Source organism: Montipora foliosa, chromosome 9 (assembly GCF_036669935.1).
Source record: "Montipora foliosa isolate CH-2021 chromosome 9, ASM3666993v2, whole genome shotgun sequence".
NCBI classification, from domain to species: Eukaryota; Metazoa; Cnidaria; class Anthozoa; order Scleractinia; family Acroporidae; genus Montipora; species Montipora foliosa.
Window position 1 is genome coordinate 5,059,626 of NC_090877.1, and position 15,000 is coordinate 5,074,625.

The window sequence follows — 15,000 nt, forward strand, 5'->3', positions numbered from 1 at the left end:
CCAGGCACTTTTTTAGCCGTCAGTAAAGTGACGCCATTTTTTCTGGCATCCTCCCGGTCGCCTTCGTCGCTTTTCGCCACGTAACAATAAACCTCTATATTAGGGCAAGTTTTTGCCACATTGATTGCAAACTGCCTATTTGTAGTCGATAAACCACCTTTTGTCGACTTCCACTCATCACAGACAAACATAACTTTGATACGTTGGGGGTTGACGTTGATTGTCCCTTGTTCACATGATGATTTCTCGCGGGAGGCCATATTGTAGTTTCAAAACGAAGTACAGCGCTTTGGTCCTTTTATTCTTGATAAGGGCCGAGTGGTAAAATCGGAAATTTTATGGGCGAAGAAATCAAGATGGCCGGCACTCAGCCGAAATATGGGCGTCCAACTGTGAAAGCTATTTTAATTTTCCCGCTCTTTTTAGTTCATTGACCATATTTGGGTATATGTCGATTCGTACGCTGACCAATCGTGCACACAAGTTGTGTTCCCTGTATGGGGATGGGGAGGGAGGGGGGCAAGCGCAAGCAGACAACTATTTACCGAAGGTTGTTTTCCCAGCCGCGATCGCAGAATGTCAGGTGGTGATAGACAAATCCTTGTTGGAGAAGTGGCTTTGATAACCGGGGGCGGAGGTTACCTTGGCCGTAAGCTTGGAAATGAGCTTTTGCGTCAAGGCGGAAAGGTGATTCTGTTTGATATAAGTTGGCCTTTCGATAATGACAAGTCCTACAGTCGTATGACATGTTTCAAGGTACGTTCTCAGCCGCCGTGCAAGTCTTCGGATCGCCTAAGAATCGGGTGACTCAAAAACTGAAAACGGAGAAATTTTGATGTAGAAAGTTACAATGATATTACACAAAGACCCGAACTGATATAGATTTTAATGTTTAATATTTAATGTTTCTTTAAAACAAGCGCAGTACAGCAATGAGAAGCCAAAGCCAGAGGCTTATGCGGCGTGCATGGGTCAGAGTATAGGGAAGATATCGTTGACGTCACATATTGTTATTAATGTCCAACCAGAACCTCATTGGCTGTCGAAACAAAGGGTCTTTGTTCCTGTGGTTGGCACATTTGAAAAACAAAGCAATGTTTGTAAACAGATATCTTCCCTATAGCAATTACAAGAGGAGCCTTGTTAATAATAATAATAATAATAATAATAATAATAATAATAATAATAATAATAATAATAAGATTAATTATAATAACATGATGAAGAAAATATTGTTTGTTTTTAAAAATTGTGGACATACTTACCTAGAAAGAAACAACATAATAAAAAGGAAAATAATTAGAAAGGGAAGAAAGTTGTGATATAACTAAGCATTAATTAAAAGATACCGGTAATTGAATGAGGGAAGAGATACTAAAGTGATGGATCGTCATCTTTGAGTTAACTTTTATTATTGGAAAGAATGAGATTATCCATTTCGATTTAAACCCATCTGATTAGCAGGCTTTTCCCTTCACTTTGGCAATTTGTAAGCTCAACTGGTTTTGACGGGTTTATTTCACTATGCAGACTGTACTCTGTAACCTGGGCTGTAATGAAAAACGACCAGTCTTATTGAAAATGCAATACGATTAAATATTAAATGCAGTATACATCAGCGAGGCATTTACATTGATAGTACTGAAGTTTGACAATTTCATTGTATCAACAAAATGCAAACATTGAACACAACTTAATTGCATACTACTAAAATTGGGTACTTCCCGAATGGTCAATGTGATACGTCAACTAAATGCGAATCAAGGGATTTGGAGCAATATCTGCAAATTAATCATTGACAGCAACTTACAAATTCTTCTACAAGTTTTCCTGCCAACTACCATCAGGTTATCATCTTTGGTCCTGCCTGGCGAATTGACCATAAATCAAAAGGTTAAAAAGTGGACACCACTCATGGGTTTAGATAGTAATTAAAACAATAAACCAAGTGACACAATTTTGATGCAAACAATCACTTTTTGTTTTGACGATGTTCATAAGGGACATTACTAGAAATTTAGCCTGTGAAGAGAGACCCTGCTCGTAGGCTACTAAAAATTACAGGCAACAAAGAAACCCTGGGGGTTGAAATGTGTAAGATACAAGAGGATCAATAACCAAATGATATTTTTTCCCAAGAAGTCTGCTTTCAGAAAAATTCCAGGCTTTAATGATGATCTTTGTCAACAAAGCTTGTAATCATAGATCTAAGCTAGTTCCAGAGATTGACCTGGTTGGTTGTGCATTGGAACAATGTGAGAGGTGGCAGGCCCAACTCCAGTTAGACCATCACCGTATGTGAATGCAAACTGAGGTGAAATTGCTGCCATTGCTGCAAATTTTTAGACGTTCTGGTCTAGTTTAAAATAAGGGGACATTCTGTAGTTTATCTTCTTTGAAAAGGAGGCATCTAGAATATCTAAACTCCACAAGTAGTCTGATAAGACTTAGCATTTCACAAGGAAATGTCGGTGGCTGCTTTCATATTCCTTCTTCATTTTCTAATTCAAATATTTTTCTTAGCTTCAGTTTGCCTTGTGAATTGTGTGTGATCCTGGTTGTAATCAGTGTTGCTTTTAGTTTGTAAATAAATGTAACAATGCCCACTTGTCCTTCAATAGAATTGATACCTTTTTTTTTAGGGTGATGTAACCAAACAAGAAGATGTGGAACAAGTCTTTGAGCACTGCAATGTTGATTTAGTATTTCATTGTGCATCCTATGGAATGTCAGGCAGAGAACAAGTAAAGTTTTCATTTATTTAATTAAATTGTTGTATGGCTAGTGCTTGTTGCTGATATAACAAGTGTTCTGATTGCCTAATATGTTTAAGGGAATTATTCCACCATAATGCCCAAAGGCTGATTACAAATTTTGCAAATTACAGTAAAAACAAAACTAAAGGTAATTCTCATGCCAAATTGGCCCTTCTCTCATTGATCTCCTTCAATGATGAATGTTTCTTTTTTGCTGTTGATTTTCATGATTGTCAACAAAATTTATCATACCAGGTTGTAGTCATTTGTCTTGAAAGTAAAATTAATTTACCTCACTTGTGCAGCTTATGGGGGGAGGGCTGGCACAGTGGCAAGAGCAACTCGCTTACCCACCAATGTGGCCCGGGTGTGGGTTTAGTTTGACGCCTTCTCTACTCTGCTCCAAGAGGTTTTTCTCAGGGTACTCCTCAAAAACCAATGTTGAAATTCTGTGTGCAGCGTCCCTAATTAACGCCCCAGTGCTACAACAAGTTGCAAAAATAGTGGAGACACTTTATCTTCTTTGGGTGTTATTCATTTACCTAATATCTCACACACTATGGCCACCTCCCCCACTTATCAATGTTGCTAGCAATACAAAAAAATGCTAAAAACTTGAACAGCCAACATTGAAAGAGGGAGAGGGAGGGGGGGAGTGGGTAAGGTTGGAATTCTAGATCCCGTGGGTATTGAAAGCTACAAAAGGTGTTGTTTTTCTTTTAACAGGAGTGTCCCACCAATTTTGCAACCTGTTATACATGTAGGAGGGAGTGACACTTGAAAGAAGTTCATTTGATTTTTGAAAAAATAAATGAGCTAATTAGGGCTCACATCACTGGATGTGAAGTGATCATGTGTGTTTGAATCAACTATTCAGCCACATAAGAAAGAACTCGTCAATCTCAAATGCTTGGTCTTTAAACAAAAATCTCAATTAACCTTGGCCTTGCTATTGCTTGGTCATTACAGCAAGACCTCAGTTTTAGATTTTCCCATAATGACCTCACTTTGGATTAATAAGTAGTTATCATTGTTTCTCAAAAAGTGCTCAAGTTCTGTGAAAAAATAAAATGGCTGATGTTTCAAGTGTTAGCCCTCCTTCACCTTGAGTTGCGTTCACTAGAATTTATGACAATTCACTTTTCCACCCAGTTACAAAGAAAAAACTCTGAATTCCTGGCATGGCTATAATAATTATTATGATATTTTAGAATAAAATAGATGTTAATGCTGGTAAGCAAATACTGGGCAGCACCTGGGAAGAGAGCATGACTTCCACTACCTTATTTGGCTCTTTCCATCATCCAGCCATGCGAGCCTTCTCGGTTTGACATTTCCAAGGCTCAACTCGTTCTATTTTTTCTGTTTGGCAATTTAATCCCTCCCCCCCCCCCCCCCCTCCCCCTGTTTTGCTTCTGGTTCTTTTGTATTTTCTTTTCTTTTTTCCTTATCAGCTTATTGTAACCTCTTTAATAGTTCTCCTTAATAAAATATGGGCGGGGAATTGCTGCCTGCAGCACCCCTTCAGCCCTTTGTTACTTTGCTGGACTGGGTTAACTTGGCCCCAGGACATTATTCCAGCCACTATGCCCGCCTTGGAATACAGGCATGAAGCACCCCCTCGGCTAGTTGCCAAGGCCCCTCGTCCGGTGGTCCATACAGGCGGTGGGTATTATCCGTGTCTTGCCAGTACATTCCCTGCCCCTCGTTTACGCCCAAGTTGTGTGTATTGTCTTTTACTGGGCACCAAAGCATTAACATGCATTACAACATGCTTTGATATCTTGTTGAAATTAAAAGTCATCAGTCTGTTGTCCTTCTAAATTGAAGCCTCTCGTGGTTCGGTGGAACAGCAATAATGTTCAATAGGAGGAAGAAATCACATTCTTTTCATGAACCTCACAGGCAGCTCTCCTATTACTAAGAGAGGACAGCCCTGCCAAAACCATAACAACTTTCTTGCATTTCAGCTTAACCAGCGGAAGATAGAGAAAGTTAATGTTCATGGAACTCAGAATGTCCTTGAAGGTCCGGTATCTATTTATTTATATATTTATACAGTGATATTTATCTTGATGGCAATGGGAATAACAAGGGTAACAATTAGGAGGAGTAGGATATAGTGATAACAGTTGGGCCTAGATACAAAAACCTGGATTTTTTTTGGATTTTTAGTGTCGTGCAAATGGCATTCTTAGAAAGTTTTAGGATTTTTAGAGGATAATGTTTAGAAAAATACAGCCGATAGCATAAAAACAAATCTGGGTGGTTCCACTGTTTCCAAGCGGGCTCTTGCCATTCAAATATAGACTGTGAGCAGTCTCTCTTTTGCTCTAGAATGCTTGAAACAGACTTGTATATTGAACATTCAATGACTGAAGCTGCAGATTGCAAATTATACCATTGGCATTGGTTAGAGTGAAAAGAGAGGGTGCTTTCTATCATCATCATCATCATCATCAATCCAATTTTGATCCGGGTTTATCCCAACGGGGGTTGCCGGATTTACCCCACTTTGTCAGCAATCTTTTTAACTCCCACCCTTCATCTCGCTTGATTCATGGTGTCCTTTTTCTCCAAACCAACGCTCTTACTCTCCTTCTCCACACTTCCTGCAGACAACACACATCCATCCTCCTCTTCCTCAGTTCCTCACACACCTCTTTACCTCTCCCACTCATACTCCCTACATTCCAAGCCACCCTCACCCCAAGCTGCTCATCAGGCTTCCCATCATTCTGCAAGCAGTGCTTGCGAGGCTCAGGGTAAGGGGTTGCACCTTTCTGTTTGTGGTAGGCAGGTGCGGCCCACCCCAGCCACTGGGCTGGCTGGTGCCCATGATTTCCTGCTGTCATCATGAGGGTTTTATTGGAGCGCACAGTTTTTACGGGGAGCATGCCCTTGCTTACCCCCAACCTCGGTGTTCGGACACGAGTGGTCCCGAGACTAAAGCCTCTCCCATAATTTTGAGAAATGTGGTGGAAAACTAGCTCGGGAAGGCAGGGACGCTACTCCCTGAGACCCCATATGGAGTCCCCTACCTGCTTTCCATTAAACCAAAATTTGGAAAGGTCTGTTTCGGTTTGGTCCAACCGAAATATTTGGGACCACCTCTGGAGGTGGTTCTCTATGTCTGGTCTGACCGAAATGTGCCATTCCATTTACAAAGATTCTCGTTTCCAGTCCCATTTCACTGTGATGTAACCGAAATTTCAGTTAAGAATTTACTTGTGATGAAAAATGTCCTTCCATTTTTCCTTGGTTACCGGGTAGTTCGACTGGTTTCTGACCTGATGGTCAGGCATAAGGGAAAGCACCCAGAGACTGCAGTGGTTTCATATTGCATTTTGGAACCCTGGCGTTCCAGGGATGGAAGTGTTTTTATTGGTCGAACTTTGAAGAAACAATGACATCAACTTTGATAAATGTCAACCAACTCTTAAAATTCCCAGTGATTTGGAGGCCGTTTATCATGAAAATTTAAAACAAGAAGAGGAGTCATACTTGCTCTTCTTGATCACAGTCATTGCAGTCTCTCTTTTTACTCTAACAAACGCCCACAGTATTTGCGACCTGCAGCTTCAGCCAGTGAAAGTTCATTGGTAGGCGTTCGTTTCAACAATTCAAGACTGCAAGCAGTCTCTCTTTTGCTCTAAATCGTTAAAACGAACAAACACTTCAAAATGGCTGAAACTGCGGGTCGCAAATATCCAGGCGTTTGCATTCGTTACAACGATTCTAGAGCAAAAGAGAGACTGCTCACAGTCTACAATGAATTTTTATAAAATCTACTGGTCAGTGGTAGCCCACAAGTCAAGTTCCCAGCATGCCTTGTTAGCATCATTGTAAGGCCTGGAAGCATAGGAAGCTCAACATTTTGAATAAGTTTGAAGGACCGTGTTTGCATGCAGTTTTGACCACAGGCAAGGGACGATGAAGTGGGAAAACAAATCCCCATGCCCCTAAGTTTTTTAAAATCTATTTTAATTTCGAAAGCCATTTTAAGTTCTCGTTCCTAATGTCGAAAATATTTAAAGTTCCATTACGTTGTTACAACTGGTCAGTCGGGTGCCTCTCTAAAAATAAGTGCGTAGCCAAAATTGAATTTTAAAAGGGAAACCCTAAAATCCGGAATCCGGAATCACAGGTCATTGTTTTACCAATACAGAGAGTAAAAACTATCCTAAACATTCATAAAAGCTAACCTTAGGCCTAAAAACGTTTGTTTAGGCCTACGGTTAGCTTTTATTAATGTTTAGGATAGTTTTTACTCTCTGTATTGGTAAAACAATGACCTTTGATTCCAGATTCCGGATTCCGGGTTTTAGGGTTGCCCATCTTAAAAACTATAATTAGAAGACCCATGTATGGGGGATCCGTTCTCTTAGCTCATCCTGTCTTACCAAAGGTGACAAGAATCCCATGTTTTATGCTAATTATGTTATTATTATTATTTTGACAAAAAAGTGGATTACGTCAGGATTTTTAGAATAAATTTCGAGATAAAACTGGGATATATAGAATTTTCAGATAGATTTTTAAGGCTGTAATTTTTGGAAGTTTTGTATCTCATTCTAGATAACAGATGTCAACAATTATTGTTCTTAGTGATCCCTTCATAAAAGTCACCTGTTTTATTATCCACAGCCTGTCGTAAATACAATGTTGTTAATCTCATTTACACGAGTACATACAATGTGGTGTTTGGTGGACAGATAATAAGAGATGGGGATGAGTCTTTGCCATATTTACCACTTGACCAGGTGAGACATCAAGCCATATACCAAAACTTGTACTGAAAGGCATAGTAACCGTGGGTGATGAATGAAATGAAGAGATAATTTGTCAATAGTGACTCATGGATAGTCGGACAAAATCCAAGTGCTGCTTTGCAGGACTTGAACCTATGACCTCACCATCACCAATTTGGATGCTCTACCACTGAGCTTTAAGAGACCCATGTCGAGGAGCTAAGTCATTAAACTAGGATCAGGTGACAATTATCCCATGTTACTGCTAGGATCTAAATTGTTGAAATGTATCATATTTGGAATTGAAATGAAGACATCTATTTATTTTAGAGTACAATCGAATCATTCTTGAAAGTTAAGGACGGTGCCTACTATTGTTATTGCGCAGACATTCTGCGCATCTCCAGATACTCGGATTTCCTATCAGTAGTGCTTACTAATGCCCAGATATTTTTGCGGGGCTTAAAACTGTTTGGAGAAAGCAGAACTTAGCAAGTGCTCTTACTATGCAAAAAGAAAATTGAGGGTAGCCATGCATTTTTCAGCGATAATTAAGCTTTAATTTGGAAAGGAACGCCATACTTTGCTTTGTATTTTAAAGCTTTTTACTAATATTGTTGATTAATTATCTTTGAAAAATGCGTGGTTACCCCCAATTTTCTTTTTGGAATTTAATAACATGTAATAAATGTCACACTAAAAAGGGTCATCGGTTGCTGAAGTAGTTTAAATCGCTTTAATCCAGTGGTCGAGAACACTCAATTACTGAGCACCGAGATCGACCAGTTCTACCAAAATTCACCCGATTCCTACACTATATATCAAGCACGAAATGTCCCATTACACTATCCCCTCCATAAAAGGAAGGAATCTCCGGATTCAGGACTACTACGAGTGATAAAATAAAGTAAATCTGTTTAGTCTCTTAGCAAAACTCTTGAAGGTTTATCTCTCTACAAGAAAAAAAAAACAGTTTCAGAGTCCCTGCAATGTTCTTAGCCTTCTTCAGCAATTTTGGTCTCAATTTCTGTATCCGCTCCTTTTCCTTTCTTTGGTTGTCTTCCAACATCTTCAAACAGTCCGTTATCTGCTGCAAACTATTTAGAATCCATTCACCATAACGATCTGGAGGTCTCCTTACGCGTACAGGCCTTGGGCTCTGTCCAGCTGGCTGTTCCTCTTCTACCTTGTGTTCGTCTTCTCTGTTCTCCTTCACGCTCACGTGATCATTTTGAACGTCTTCAGACAGTCTACCTCCCTCCGTACCTGGCATCTCTACTACCTGGTTGTATCCACCACCCTATTCGAACTCTCCCACTGAAGCCGTATCAGCCAGGCAGGACCCATACCCACTTTCGTCTTGCACATCAACAACCCCGTCGACAAACTCTTATCTTCCGTTCCACGTTCAACCGTACCAGTCTCCATTGGTTCCACCTCCGCACCGGCTGTTGCTACCCGTTTACTTTCCTCGCTTCCACCTTGAGATACATCTACTGACCCTCCAGCAACTGGTTCCTCCGACGGTGTTTCCTGCCTCTTCTGATACAAGCGCAGATTGTTGATATGAACTGCATGTACTTGAGATCTCCTGGAACGTCCCCTGACTTTCTTCACCCGGTACATGACATCTGTGATGCGCTCCACTACCTCAAATGGGCCCTCCCACTGCAGATGGAATTTGTTTTCTTTACCCGGCTTCAGCTGTGGAGTATAGCATAGCACTAAATCACCAGTCTGAAACACCATATGTTTTACGCCCTTGTCGTAGCAATCTTTCTGCCGACGCTGAGCTGCTCGCAGACTTTCCCTCAGGTCACGGTACGCAGTTTCCAAACTACTCTGAAGATCACTGACAAACTCCGAGTAGTTCCTTTCATCGACTTCGGCCCTGCCCATCATTACATCCAGGGGTATTCGCATTTCCCTGCCAAACATGAGTTCAAAAGATGTATGTCCAGTGGAGGAGTGGACACTACTTCTAAAAGCCATCATACAGTAATCTACAATCCTAGACAAAAGTAGTTGGGAAGGTTATATAAATGAACCCCACCAGAGCTGTATTTCAACCCGCTTCTGTTAAGGCGCAAAAAAACACTTACTCCTTCTGTTATAAAGCCCCCCTCCCCCTATTCAATGTTGGAAGGTAACACTACAATTTCCTATGAAAAGCATTTAGTTTTGCACAACATTGAATCAGGGGGGTGGGGAGAGAAGCAAAGAAGACGTCAAAAGTGGTAACCTTCCCAACAGTTTTGTCTATGATTGAAGGTGTTCAACCCAACTCTGTGGATCATCTTCAACTCTGGCCTTCAGCATGCTCTTTAAGGTTTTGTGCAGGTTCTCAATCTGACCATTGCCCTCTGGGTGGTATGCAGTTGACCTCGTTTTGTTGATCTCCAGCAAATGCCACATTTCCTCAAACACCTGGCGCTCGAAGTTTCTTCCCTGATCACTGTGTATGCTGTCTGGCACACCATATCGACACACCCAGTTCTTCACCAACACCCTTGCACAAGTAGTGGCACGTTCATTGGGAATTGCAAACGCATCAGCCCACTTTGTAAAACTGCACTGCACAGTCAGAATGTAACGCTTTCCGCTTCGAGACCGTGGCAAGGGACCAACAATGTCAATATGGATTCTCTGCATAAGGTTCCCCGTTTGTATTGGATGTAGAGGTGCCTTTGGCTGAGGTCTGGACTTGCACTTGGCACATGTCAGACAACTGCTACAGTACCGATGCACTGCTTTTGTCAACCCTGGTCTCCAGAACCTGTTTGTCATCTTTCTCAAGGTCTTCATCCTTCCTAAGTGGGCACCTGCTTGACCATCGTGAAATTTAGAGAGGGCTTCTTTAATTAATAAGCCCTTGAGGTAAGACCATTCTGCTCTTAGCTGGAGAAGTTCCCTCGGTGGATCGCAGGTAAAGTACTCCCTCTTGTAGCGCCAGCAATTCCCACTGTGCCCTTATTTCCCTTGTTGCTCGACTCAAGGGCTGGAGCCCCTCAACAGTCGGTTTCCTCCACTCCCGCAACACCTGATCAACCAGTTAACCTATATCTGGATCCTGAGCTTGAGCTCAAGCCACATTCTTGGGTGACCACAGGTCCTCTTCATCGCTCTGGTGTTGAGCACTCGACATTCCGCTGGTGACTGTTGCTATCTGTGGTGCTGTAAGTGGGACACACGAGGGGCAGTCTCCATGATTTCACCTAGGCCGTCGAGACGAACTGTCTGCATTGCTGTGTTGCTTTCCAGGCCGATGTTGGATCTCAAAATCATACTCTTGGAGGCATTCAAGCTAACAGGCTACTTGTCCGTGGGGTTCTTTAAAGGAAGTCAACCATCGTAATGAGTGATGGTCAGTTCGTAAACAAAACTTGCGCCCTAACAAATAGTATCGGAAGTAGTCAATGTAAGTAACTAAAGCAAGCATTTCCAACCGAGTGGTGCAATAGTTCTTTTCATGATTGTTCAGGGAGCGACTACCATAAGCAATCACTCACTCAGTCCCATCCGGTTGCTGCTGAGACAAAACCGCTCCGATTCCTAGGTACTGGCTTGCATCGGTATCAAGGATGAAAGACCCTGCCGCAGGGCTGAAATTGGGATAAGCTAGAACTGGCGCGCTTACCAGGCGATCTTTCAGCTCCTCAAATGCAGCTTGTTGTTCCTGCTGCCAACTAAAGGGTATATTCTTCCTGCAAAGTGTATAGAGGGGCTCCGCAATACTGGAGAATCCAAGAATGAACTTCCTGTAATAGCTGGCAAGGCCAAGGAAGCTTTGAAGCTCCTTTACATTGACTGGTACTGGCCATTTTTTGATGGCTTTGACTTTCTCCGGATCGGTTTTAGTTTCTTCAGCGGACACAACATGTCTGAGAAAAGTGACTTCTTTCTGAAGGAAGTGACATTTAGTGGGCTTCAGTTTCAAACCAGCAGTTCTCATGCGATCAAACACCAACTGTAGTCGGTGGATGTGATTTTCAAAGGTTGAAGCCCAGATGATAATATCGTCCAAATACACTAGACAGTGGGTCCAGGTAAGGCCACTGAGTGCTAGTTTCATTAATTGAGTGAAGCTAGCGGGTCCATTTGTCAATCCGAAGGGCATGACTCTCCACTGGAATTGTCCCTTGTGTGTCGAAAAGGCAGTCTTAGGCCTATCCTCTTCTTTCACTTGCATCTGCCAGTACCCCCAGGCTAAATCCAGACTTGAAAACCACTGGGCCCCACCCATCTAACACATCATCTGTCCGAGGCAGTGGTATGGCATCCTTAACCTCAGATGGTTAAGTAATAGGCAAGTCACAGTATGATTTACAATACCTGTAACATAGATACCGGAGTCCGATGTTGCTGACAACACCCTGTTATTTACACATGCTGGGTTGTTTACCTCATTGGCGACCACTGATTCTTGGGCCACTACTCCAGGTCTCACGGGGACTGCCTGGCCCATGGCAGGCCCCGAGCTCTGTTTCCCCCTTCTTTGTGTGGACAATTTCGAGCGAAATGGCCAGGTTTGTGGCAAGCAAAACATATCACCTAATCCGGCGCCGCGAGGTCGAAGTTGTTTCAGCTTTTCGTTCCAGCTCACGAATCCCTTGTGCTCATGAATCTCAGATGAAACTTTCTCACTCCCCGCTGAACCACTCACCGCATTCACAGACTTTTTCTTCTCAGCCGACGGCACTGCCTGACAAGCTTTACGGGCACTTTCTAATTGACGAACAACACCTACAGCCTCCACAACAGCCTTGGTTGACTCATAAATACTTTTTCCCGCAAATCATCACTGAGTGTCACTCCTTGAAGAAACTGATCTCTAGCCAGCTCCACCTTAAACTAATAAACTGTCTCTTGGTAGGCATTTTCTACCAATTCCATCACATTATCAGCAAATCCTTTGCCTTTGCCGGTTGCTCAAGCAGGGTCAGCAAATACGCTCGACAATCTGATGGTTTGATATGTACCAGATTTGCATACTGAAGAAACTGGGACAGCCATGTTTTGAAATTTTGACCCGCGGAATAGACACGCGGTGCTCGTACATTCCTCTTGGATTCTGTTTCCGTTAAACTGTACACTCAGAGGAGCTCTCCTCTGGCAATGCACTCTTCAGTAGTTTCTTCGCTTGTTCTTTTGGCGTGCGTTTGCTGGAAGACCGCCTTCGGCACCTTCGGGCATTTTATGTCCATCGTCACTCATTTCTGCTCATTAAAATCGCACCGCTGCCACGGTCAATGTAATAAATGTCACACTAAAAAGGGTCCAGACGGTTGCTGAAGTAGTTTAAATCGCTTTAATCCAGTGGTCGCGAACACACAATTACTGACCACCGAGATCGACCAGTTCTACCAAAATTCAACCAATTCCTAAACTATATATCAAGCACGAAATGTCCCATTACAAACACTTCTTGAGTTCTGCTTTTCCCGCATATCCATACAACCATGCAAACATCTTATTAGTAGGCACCATCCTACCAGTGTAAACACTGATTTAGTTATTTAGTCTTGAAATCATATTGTTTTAGCTCATTGACTCCTAAACTGCACCCCCATTGATGACAAGTAAAATCGTCTGGCATTAGACATAGTAAAATCAATTAAGTTGCGACCACTTCTAGCTGGAGTCAATCTGTTAAAATTAACAAGAGAAAGGTCCTGCGTAAAAAGCCCAACACCAGATCTTAGAAAAAATGTACACAGGCCCACTGTTACTGATCCAATGTACATCCAATGTACATCCATTCATTCATGAAATTAAATTATCGATATTAATTAAAACCTTGGAATCCTAAGTTTTGCTGCGGAATTCTGAAGCCGTTGTAACTTTGCTATTTGTTTAGCTGGTAACCTATACAGAATACTATTACAATAGTCAATGCACCCAATTATTAGGGGGTTCTAAGCTGCCTGAGAGAGTCATGCTGAATGTGCACATCCACACAATGAGGGGCAGACATGGTACATGTATGCCTACCCACATTTCCCACCACTGGCACCTGTCACACTGATACAGCAGCCATTGGAGTACCGGTACTTACCAATCCATCCCTACCAATGAGAGAGGTGGGTGGGAGCAAAATTGACAAGTCAAACAAGCAAGCACACTACATTAGAATACACGCATAGAGCATGTGAGCCCTGCACAATACAAGGGGTATCCCCATTGCTTTTAGAATGAAACACTGCCAGCCAGCAATGCCTCAATGTTATAAACTCTTCCTAAATTTTATTAAGCCACGTTAATAACAGATAAATAGATGATGATAATAATAATATTAATAATCACTTTTGGTCTCAAGGTTACCTGTGGTGACAAGCACAACAGCTCTGCTAATGTAACTACTATGGGAGACTTCAAATCAAATCCAGTTTGTTGATTTATGATAATTAAGAAAGGGAATCTGGCAGAGCTCTGTAAAGAACAAACGCAAGCCTCAAATTGACTCCAACTCCCAGTTGACCAAGGGAAATATATTTTCCAGGAATCATTCAGAGGCCAAAATTATAGACAGCATGTGCTTTCACCACTACTCCACTTTCCACTAAGCCCTCATCTGTTTTTTCCCTTTTTAACTCCTATATACATGTAATAACAATATTATTGTTATATATTATTATTACATGTTTTGAATCACAAGCATCAAGATCATTACTCAAGGACTAAATCTATTGCAGAACAAGCAGTTTTGAATGCTAATGGTTCATCTGTACAAGGTGATAAACTCCAAATTTTTCCACATATGGTTAATTTTACTTTCTTGAAAAAGATTGCTCTTAGATATCTTGTTGCCAAACTTGGAAGATGCAGTTTTCCCTGATTAACAATGGACAGGTTAATTACCTTGAGGTTATTTACTATGCTGCCAGTCATGTTGATACAGACTATTGATTGACATTTAGTAACAGAGATATTTGATGATAATAATGATAATCTTATTCCTGCTCATACTAAACAGCCACAGAAAAAAGAACACCTGTGTTGTGCCTGCTATATATATCAGCTTTAATTTCTATACAGAAAAGAGTAACTTGTTGAATTGGCTGCAGGAGGAGACCATAATTCTTTTTACTATTTTTTGCACTAGTAACTCTTGCTGCCCTTTTTACTGCATCAGTGGAGTTTGTACAGCCTATTGCAGAAGTTGGGTACTTATTACTGCTGAAACTTATGAGAAAGCCACACCTATTTAATCCATGCCGCCCCTTCAACTGGCTCATTTTACTGAAATCTGAAGGGCACACGAGAAGTGTACGAGTTGTTTGAGGATGACCCACGAAGAAAATTACCACTATATAGCATCTTGATTAGTTTTCCAAAATTTGAAATGGCGATGTAACCATGTAACTCATTAACTTTGAAATATTGGTAGAAAGCAAAATATTGACACATGCAGGGATTTCTCAGATCAAAAAAGGTATCATACATTATACAATAGGGTGAAGAATTTGATGATTTATATTTGTTATTTATGTTGC

The 15,000-nt window shown here is 41.5% G+C and overlaps 2 protein-coding genes across 3 annotated transcripts in view; one reads left to right on the plus strand and one right to left on the minus strand.

Moving 5' to 3' along the window:
• LOC137970814 (uncharacterized) overlaps positions 1-392 on the minus strand; it is an 8,933-nt gene extending 8,541 nt beyond the window's left edge. Inside the window, exon 1 of the mRNA XM_068817385.1 lies at positions 1-392. This exon is cut by the window's left edge and continues 986 nt beyond it. Coding sequence (XP_068673486.1) covers positions 1-260 — 260 coding nt within the window. The 5' untranslated portion in view covers positions 261-392.
• A 126-nt stretch (positions 393-518) lies between these two features.
• The window catches only part of LOC137970801 (short-chain dehydrogenase/reductase family 42E member 1-like), a 21,125-nt gene continuing 6,643 nt past the window's right edge, over positions 519-15,000 (plus strand). Inside the window, exons 1-5 of one of the 2 annotated variants that reach the window (XM_068817368.1) lie at positions 519-756; positions 2,643-2,744; positions 4,727-4,784; positions 7,404-7,519; positions 14,163-14,238. In XM_068817368.1, coding sequence (XP_068673469.1) covers positions 577-756; positions 2,643-2,744; positions 4,727-4,784; positions 7,404-7,519; positions 14,163-14,238 — 532 coding nt within the window. In that variant the 5' untranslated portion in view covers positions 519-576. The remainder of the gene's footprint in view (positions 757-2,642; positions 2,745-4,726; positions 4,785-7,403; positions 7,520-14,162; positions 14,239-15,000) is intronic. The other variant, XM_068817369.1, reaches the window with a different exon arrangement.